Source organism: Parambassis ranga, chromosome 3 (assembly GCF_900634625.1).
Source record: "Parambassis ranga chromosome 3, fParRan2.1, whole genome shotgun sequence".
In the NCBI taxonomy this organism is placed as follows: domain Eukaryota; kingdom Metazoa; phylum Chordata; class Actinopteri; family Ambassidae; genus Parambassis; species Parambassis ranga.
This window is the reverse complement of record NC_041024.1, coordinates 24,590,417-24,600,212: the sequence shown is the minus strand read 5'-3', so window position 1 is coordinate 24,600,212 and position 9,796 is coordinate 24,590,417. Positions and strand designations below refer to the sequence as shown.

At 40.7% G+C, this 9,796-nt stretch overlaps 1 protein-coding gene across 1 annotated transcript in view; it reads right to left on the bottom strand.

Annotated features, from left to right (window-relative positions):
* Positions 1-9,796, bottom strand: part of adamts17 (ADAM metallopeptidase with thrombospondin type 1 motif, 17) — a 73,603-nt gene that overhangs the window by 13,909 nt on the left and 49,898 nt on the right. Inside the window, exons 14-15 of the mRNA XM_028402769.1 lie at positions 7,015-7,142; positions 4,128-4,248 (exon numbers count right to left, since the gene is read on the bottom strand). Coding sequence (XP_028258570.1) covers positions 4,128-4,248; positions 7,015-7,142 — 249 coding nt within the window. The remainder of the gene's footprint in view (positions 1-4,127; positions 4,249-7,014; positions 7,143-9,796) is intronic.

Below are 9,796 nucleotides of genomic sequence, written 5' to 3'. Positions count from 1 at the left end.
TCTTTACCCTGGAAAGAATTGAGCACATAGAACATGTGCATATTGTGAATAATGATGGAGGAGTCTCTGAAAAGCTTCTTGTCGTATGTTACCCACAGACTGTATATAACTATGGATGAAAAGTCAATGCCATGTTGGCCATTGTCTGTGTCCGCCTGAATTCCTGGTTGATCCAAACACACACAAATCACTGGAACTCGAGTAGGTAGGAATAAAAGCAGGAAGCTCACCTGTTTTAGTTTAATCAAATTAAAATGACATGGGAAAAATGTTTCTGTCTGCTGTAAAAGATGGACATTTTAACATGGAAGTCAGAAAAGTGTTAGCATGTTAGCACTCCCCACCTCCTTCTGAAGTCACACTCATAAATCAAACATCTTGTCAGTGAGCAGCAGCATTGTTAGATTGATACTCATATCAGATTAATGCTAATGTAATTCATTAGAGAATCCAATAGATGCTATTACTCTATTCATCCTTGCTGTACTTTATGAGGACTCCTCCTCGTTGATGAACTGCAGTTGGGCTACATTTCTAAGCCCTGCATGTTCCCAAGTCACTCAGACTTTGTACACATATAGCAGTTCTGTATCACACTTTTTAATGTTAGTATCAACTGCTGCTTCATGAAATTTGGGGAGGAAAACTATCTCTCTGATTTTCATGGCCCCTTAATTGAGACACAGTAACTGTTCACTGAAATATTTTAACACCATGATCAAATTTACAAATATAATCTGTTTGGTTATGGACTGATTGAATGGATAATGTTTGATCAGATTTTAATATACTGTAGTTCCATTCACATACGAGCTGCTGCTGCATCTAATATACTATTATTACCCATAATGCCCAATAATATCTGATGAAATAAATACATTGTATTTCAAGCTTGATGCAACAATGTGATTTTATACTTACCATGACATCCTTATAAAATGCTTCACACACACACACCACACAGTAACACACTATGAGGCTTCTCAGTGAGCGGCAGCCAGTTTGAGGTGACACCAAACACACACACAGACACACACTGACAAGACAGCGGCAAAAATTTTGTCAAATGAACCCAACCCAATATATTTTCTCCAATCACATTCCAGTGCAGTGATCAGTTCATGTGTGTAAACCTCCTGCTGACATGTGACAGATGGTGTGTGCTCAGTTGTGGTGTAGAGGTTCGAAGCAGGGTGGCACACCTTCATATGCTACAATTACTCTTTGTTTCTCTGTCACGTTCAGATTCTGATGGGTTAATCATAGCATTCTGCTGTCAATAGTTTCTGATGAACAGACCGTTGCTATGTACAACAAACTGTTGCTATGGACGCTGTTCAGACCATGTGTAATTCACACAAACATTTTGAGTAGCACTATTGACATATGTAATCACAGAATAAGTTATTGGTTATTATAGCGAATGTATTATTTTTATTCGGAATAAAATTTAAGGGATTAGAGTCCTGGAGCCCATATGCTCAAAAATGAACCACTAAGATTGTGTTTGTCTCTTTATGGGTGTAAGTAAAAAAGTACAAAAAAAAAGCTTCTTCATTTGAAGATGTGGTTCTTTGCATTTAAAAGTTGTTGGGTTCATGGTACAAAATTTTGCGAGCCCGGGCTGAAACTGATCCTGTGCAGATCTTTTCCGACGCAGCTCGTATCCAAGATGAACAAACACAGCACACCCTTCCTGAAAGCCAACCAGCTGTATCCACCAACCCTCCACCACCACCCTGCCAGTCTGCCTTTGATTAGACACACACTGCTGCGGGCTCACCTGGGTTTCACTAGCAACACATTGGATGATGAAGAAACAGGTTAAATTTGATGTTCTCTAAATGTCAAACTTTGAAGCTGGCAGCAGAACCAGATGTGCATGTAGTAGGTGGGGATTCAGGAGTGTGAAGCCAGCATTTTATTGCCAATGCTTGTTCCCCCCATTCACTTGGCAGGAGTAACAGGGAGAGAGGGAAACAGCTTGGATGAAAGGAATGTGTCCCTGGCATACATAATGGCTGGGTTATGGGGTAACAGGGTCAAACATCTGGTTATGTAACTGTAACCAAGCACTTAAAGAAAAAAAAAGATTCAGACTACACCCCCCCAGGGGAGCCCACAAATATGCTTCTCTCATCTACTTACAGTAAAACACTCCAGACACTCCAAACACACATACACACACAGTGCATGCACCTTACATGAGAAACACTTGGGGACAGCTCTGGGTTTAGCCATCACACAGGTAGATACCTTCTTACACTGTCTAGTGGTAACTGGAGGGCGAGACAAGGAAATGGAGGTCACATGTCCTGCTGACCACACCGAGCATGTCTTGCACACATGCACATAAAACACACAATAAGTTTCCATTTCTGTTTTGAATCCTCATTCATTTACTAAAAGTCCATGCTGACTGTTGGCCCTACAGTGGTCACTGCATTCTATCATGTGTGAAACACCGCGGTGGTAGTGTCATGGTTTGGGCCTGTTTTACTGCACCTGGGCCTAGCCTGAACTAAACAGCTAAATATCCCAGTCTAATATTTCATTCACATTTGATTGGGTGGGGTCTCTTTGTCTACTTATAGGTTTTGTGTGAAATTCTTAGGATGTTTTGGATCATACTCGAGCAGAAATATGGAAAATTCCAACAAAGTTTCAAGCACCACTGCATATGATATATGATTAAGACAGAGTCCAGAACGTGCGAGTATGCTCTGAATCCTGTGTAACTGCCTGACATGGAGCAGCCATCACTTAACTAATGTCTACTGTTAAGAGTGTACCACCATATACCAGCAGCAAAAAACCTCCTTTGATATGCATTTAGCATGAGACTGAGCTGACAGCTTTACTTAAAACATACTGTGAGCAAGTGATGTCTAATTATAGTTTATCTGAACATCTTGCAGACATCTCACAGATTAGTCTGTGAATCGACAGCTTTTTCAAGTATGAATAATTATTTCTTAATAATTTCCTTTTTACCAAACTGTCTGAATGACAAGACTTCATTAAATAAACATTTCAGGTTGCCATGACAGCTCTTTAGCCCTTGTGACCCTCAGGGGTGTGCATTAGAAAATACTCTGGTTTAGCATTTTGTAAACATCATACAATCTAATGTGAAATGTTAAAACATTTTTCAGAAAATAAATGCACTGTTTCAGATGCATCTGAAACAAACACACCTGTTTTATCTAGGAGTTCACAAAAGTTACAGACTGCAAATCATTAAAGGTGTAATTTGTAGACAAGTTGTAGTTCCTTTTTTTAATACTGATAGGTAGATCTGACAAATACTATTATTATTGTAAATTATTATTATTATTGTATTATTGTAAATGTAAATATTGTTGTTGTAAACGTCTACTGTGTATTCTGATGAAGCTGAGTCCACAGAGCAGTCACAAGATAGTCCATAATAAATGGCAGTGAATAGAGCTAAAATCATTATTTACACAAAGACAAATTGGCTGATGTGAATTGAAAAGCTGAGGTGATTTTAGTCATACCATGCTAGCATTCTGCAAAGGGATGTGTGTTGACTTTATAATATAAAGAATTCATTCATTCACAACAGAAAATCCCCCCACAGTAGCAACTAAAGTCCTCAGACATGAAACCATCAGCCGTAACATTATGACCTTTGATCCCTATCTGGTCATTTAGGTCAATCTGATCATTTTTCCCACTCTAAATTGCCCGTAGGTGTAAGTATGGGTGTGAATGGTTGTTTGTCTGTACGTTGCCCTGTGATAGAGTGGTGACCTATCCAGGGTGTACCCTGCCTCACCCATAGACAGCCGGGATAGGCTCCAGCCCCCTGTGACCCTGCACTGCAGGACAAAGCGTGTCTGTGGCATTATGGCATAGCTGGTAATTCTTCAAGTGTTGTGGATGTTTCAATTTTTTTATATATACGGTATAACAATTTACACCTTTAAGATTTGACAAAAAAAAACTAAAAAAACTGACTGAAAATGTTTTAGCATGTTTAAATATCACGAAACATTAAAGCAAAAACACCTTCACAGCATGTCAGTCATCATCACCATTGCCTCGATAACATCAGCAGCAGTAAATATTGCTATATTGCATAAATAAAAAAACACACTTACCCATTCCCTTTGTGTGGTTCAAGTCTCCTCTCACTATTTTACAGGAGCGCCCGTCTCCGTTACACACACCACAGCGGTCTTCCTTGGCTGAAGAGCCGATGATGCCGTCGCAGCCGATTTTCTGTCCACAAACAAACATAGAGTGAAGTCTTCATGTCTGTATGAATTCGGCATAATGTGAAAGTTTGGCCCTGTGCTATGTAGTTCATCCAGCCATCAGAAGGTGGTGTTACAACTTAAGGAAATGGAGAGTCTGCTTCACACACATGTTGACCTACTTGTGAAATTATATAAGAAGTGACTTGTTGATACAATCAGTCAGGTTTTCTGATAGATTCATCCATACAGTGTGCAGCTGTGCAGTTGTCATGCATGCATTGGTTAGTACTAAACGTATTCAAGCAGACAGAATCCAGCTTTATGCCTGGGATTAGCTGATGCACATCACATCTTTGATCATCAAGATCACTTCAGCAAGTTGTCAGAAGACATTTAAGATGCAGAACAAGCTAATCTGAAATCTCCCAGCATCCTACTTGCAAGACGTTCTGCCCTGCAAACATGTAGTCAGGTTTACTGGAGCTGATCTTATTGTAATATCCTTCAGTTAGAGAAGGCTTCCACACATTGTGGTGAGTAAAAATCACCAACACCCGCTCCTGATTGAGCTGCAAGATATTTTTAGAGATCCAGCAGTGATTTGCCTCAATTCTTTGACACTCACAGAATCAGAAATGTAAACGTTCAGTCCACATAGGCAGAGCATACACATGGCAACGCATGATGCAGGAGTTTGCTGAATCAGGGGGCCTCTCTCTAGCTCGGGCCAGACTTCCAGGGTCCTCCTCCATCCAGACAGTCTATTTTCATAGCTTCACTGAATATATTCCTCTCCCCTTTTTTCCTGTCTGCTTCCTCTCCTTCTTTTCTCTCCCTCTCCTTGCCAGTGTTTTCATAGCATGCCTCAGTCTCACATGCCAGGCTTAGAAAAACATCCATGCCTCCTCCTCCACCTCCTCCTCCCTCTGTAGCCTCTGCATCTGCCTCCCCTCTCTTTGTCCGCAGTCTTCCTTCACCCTCTCAGGTGAAAGACAAAACCAGCATGCAGGTCGAGCCAAACTAATGTGCATGAGGTGGATGTTTAAAGCAGGGCTGAGACAAACAGCAGACAGAAAACTGTGCGCATTGTTTTGCTATAATAATCCTTAATCTACTAATCTCAAAAAGACCTGGGACCATGTAGATCTATACCAGTTACTATACCATTATTCTTTTGATTGTGTCTGGTTGAATCACTTCTTTAAATATTGAACATCTTTGAATACATTGTGGGACACAACAGACAGAAGACAGGCAGATGTGACGTGTGCTGCAGGACCTCCCTCAGCAGCAGCGCCTGATGATGGATGGTGATGGTGGTGGGCACAGTGGGGGGGTGATGAGAAGGAACAGAGATGAGGCAAGCAGAACTTGTGCTAATCAGGAGCTAACAATGTGTTGGCTGTATGTCATGTGAGATGATGAGGATTAGCATTAGTCTACTCTTCAGCAGAGACGGACAGATATATCTGCCTTCATACATCGCCCAGTCACAGATTATTGGCTGATATTTTCACACAGAAAAAGAGCTACAGATAGGCGTCATCACATGGTCTGAGCTGAACTTTTTTACAATATTCTCAGCACATGTAGCAGCATCCCAGTTTCACTTTCAGCATATTTCACTGGTCTATTTTGATGTCTCTCGAAACCATTGAGATCCACATTATAATACAGCAGAGCAAAGAAGTGCTAGAGCTCAACAACTATCTTAGCGATGCAATAACTGACCTTTACTCTTATTTCAGTTCGGTTAGCTCACTACTATTAAAAATGCAATTTCCTCATGTAAGGCACATAAGACTGGTCGACTAACACATAAACATAAGCTTACTTATGTTTTCCCAGGTGAAATATTCTGTGGGCAGTGCTAATGCCAATACTTTTAAGGCTGATATCTATGTCGTGCAGCAGTGTTTGTTGTTGATTTGTGCTTTATTTATTAGACTAGTCTTATTGTTTTGTTCTGCTTTAGTCTCTTTAGGAAATAATTTAGAGGAAAGGACCCTCTAATAATCTAAAATGTCTTTTTTTTTCTGGTAAATGTATAATATCATTATCTTGAATTATCTGCCCATGATTTGTACATAAACTCCCTGTGTGTTCACATTTTTCTCAGCATGAAGATAGTTTTGCCCGATGATTTGTATGAGCCAATACTTAGGATCATATATAAAACACATACATATTGTATGCAGTGTATGCTTCAGCTGTACTCACTGAGAGATCTGCACAGTTAATGATACATGCGTCAATGCTGAGATGTAAGAAGTGAGCACACGTGCGTCATAATTGCATCCATATTTGAATTTCTGGACCAGCCTCTCTCTCTCTCTCTCTCACACACATAATCTCTGTCTCTTTCCCTCTCTCTGCCTTGGCCAGAAGGACAGGGGGAATTCCTCCCAAATGTACCAGCATCAAACATTTGCAAATAAACACAAAAGACTGACTGTAGTCGGGACATCGGATCCAAATAAACTCCTCAACCCTCCCCAGGGGAAGCGGGCTGTGGATCCACTCCACCGCTGTTAACAAATAATGAATGAAGGAGCTCCCATTGATCCCTATTAGGGAAATTCTCCTGCACAACTCTGCACATGTTTATTTATTTTTATGGCTGATTAATTTTTTACAGTCATCACAACAATGCCAAATTTCACATTGTGGAAGCTGAGGACTGCATTTATTTATGGGGCCATCTCCGCAGCAACAGCAACTTATAGCATAACTAGCATCATGAAAAAAAGCCAAGTGAAGGCATGCTTTGGATGCTGCGTGTGTGTACCTGACACCTCCCATTAACACACAGGTCGGCTTCGTAGGGTCCACAGGGAGTACCGTCCATCACTCTGTCAGCCATTAGGACGGGGACATCTCGACCCACAGGGCTGCAGAACAGCACACACGGCTTCTCTGCTCATAAACACACAAAATCAATTTGTTAGCTTAATGCAAAGCTGCAAAAACATCAAAAAAGATGATTCAATTTAATGTTATTCACAAATAATACAAAATATAAACCAGACAGACATAATCAATACATGTGGATAATAAAAGGCCGTGTACGGCCCAGTGTTTTGAATCTAAGCTGTGAAAGCAGCAATCATTTACTGAGCTTGCCAAGTGTGAGGATGAGCAGCCATGACAGCTGATTCGGGTTAAGTTAGAAAAGTAAAAACAAAGACTCTTCAACAACATTTGTTGCACAAGTCAACAACTTTTATACAATGAAACAAACACGGTATAGTTATGCAGGAACGGGTCCTAACACCAGGTGACGCATTTTACCTCTTTTGGTCCCCCTCATTCAGAGGTCAGCATGTTTTTGATTAAATGTCTGAGATAAAGGTCTTCTTCGAAATAGCAGTTGCTAACAAGAGGCTAAATGAGACTCAGATGCTTGGACATTATGTAAGCACGCTATGATCAGTTATAATGATGTTACAGTCATGTGACCATGCTGTAAGTTGGTTTGCGGTGTAGCTTTCTGGTATGGACCGAATTTACAAAATCATGGAAATGTTGTTCATTTATGATAAATACTTTGATGAACAAAACAATCATCATAACTTTTATTTGTTGCCATAATCCAAAATCCAACTGTGTTCTAATATAACACAGGAGATGAGGTGGAATACCTGACCTGTAAACTTGAAATTCTTTAATATTTGTATTAAATTATCTTTCACTAGAATTCTAAAATATTATGTCCGTAATTTTACTAAAATATTTACTTAACTCCTATTTAACATATTCAGATGACTAATTTAATCTGTACTGTTGAAATTTGGCTCCGCCTCCTTCCTCTGTGCTCACTGACAGACACTCATCAGCCGCTTCATCAGGTCCACCTGTTCAGCTGCTCGTTAATCTAAGCAGCCAATCAGGTGTCAGCAGCTGGTTCATTTCTGCATGTAGACATGGTGAAGACGACCTGCTGAAGTTCAGAGTGAGCATCAGAATGTGGAAGAAAGGTGATCTCAGTGACTCTGAACGTGGCATGGTTGTTGGTCTGAGTGTTTCAGGGATTTTCACACACAACCATCTCTAGTGTTTACAGAGAACGCTCTGAACCAGAGAAAATATGCAGCGAGCAGCAGTTCTCTGCTGATGTCAGAGGTCAGAGGAGAATGGTCAGACTGGTTGGAGCTGATAGAAAGACAACAGGAACTCAAATAAGCACCGCTTCCAACCGAGGTCTGCAGAAGAGCATCTCTGAACGCACAACAGCCTTGAAGCAGATGGACTACAGCAGCAGAAGAACACAGCTGGTGTCACTGCTGTCAGCTAAGAACAGCAAACTGAGGCTACAACTCACACAGACCCACCAACACTGGACAATAGAAGACTGTAAAAACTCTGCTGCCTGCTCTGACGAGTCTCCATTTGTGCTGACACATTCAGACGGTCAGTCAGAGTTTGGTGTAAACAACATAAAGCATGGATCCATCCTGCCTTGTATCAGGGGTTCAGGCTGCTGCTGCTGCTGTAATGGTGTGGGGGAGGTTTTCTTGTCACACTTTGGGCCCCTTAGTACCAACTGAGTCTGGTTTAAAGACCACAGTGTATCAATTACTTTACTGTAAAAATGACATTAATTCCTGAAGAAGAAAAAGAAGGTTGCAAGGAAGGATGAGGTATAAATGTGTCTACCTCCACAAAAACATGTTCGCATGGTGTTTGAATAAACAGCTTGTATGATGAATCAAAGGCCATTCTTGATTTTGTTACAGCTGTAGGAGAGGTGCTGATTAAAGGATGGAGGGGAAAAAAACCTGATTTCCAAGGTTGTGTCAGCTGAGAAGTGACCCTGCAGGCAGCAGCGGTCCTGGAGAAGAATAAAGAAGTGTCTGTGTGGATCCATAGCAGGCCACAGGGAAGACATTAGAAATCAAAGTAAGATAAAGATCACAGGGATCGCATGAGATTCTGGCCCGGTGATGTGAAACCTGTGCTGAATTACCGTCTCTGTCACAATTCCAAAGAAAATTTCTTAAAAAAAAAAAAAAAAAAAAAAAAAAAAATCACGCAGAAGCTCCTCAGTAAAGGACGACACTGATGAATAAATCTTATTAGCTATTACATGAAAAACTCTTGTTATCACCAGTTTAAATGTTAATATCCCCATGTGCAGGTCTGCAGTGTTGTTGACTGCTTACCCCCTTTTTGCTGCACATTAACAACACCATATGCTGCAGATCAAGCCTTGCTTATTTCAGTCAGACAATGTCAAACTGCATTCTGCATGTATTAGAACAGCACGGCCTGCAGTCCAGACCTGTCACCTATTGAAAACATTTGGTGTATTATGTGAGTACAATTACCTCCAGGAGAACCTCAGCTCAGCAGCCAAGTCGCAGCTCATCCATGTCTCATGTCTTTCTGCAGATCGTTATGAAGCTGACCTTTGTCCTTGCTTGATCATTTCATTGGATATATTTTGGCACATATTTTTCCAACTTATTGAGGAGAAGATGAAGTTTTTGTTGAAGTGGATTTAATACATTATGATGGCTAATTAAATCTGTAGTGTTAAAGGAATGCTGTTTGGCTCTCACTCACATGGC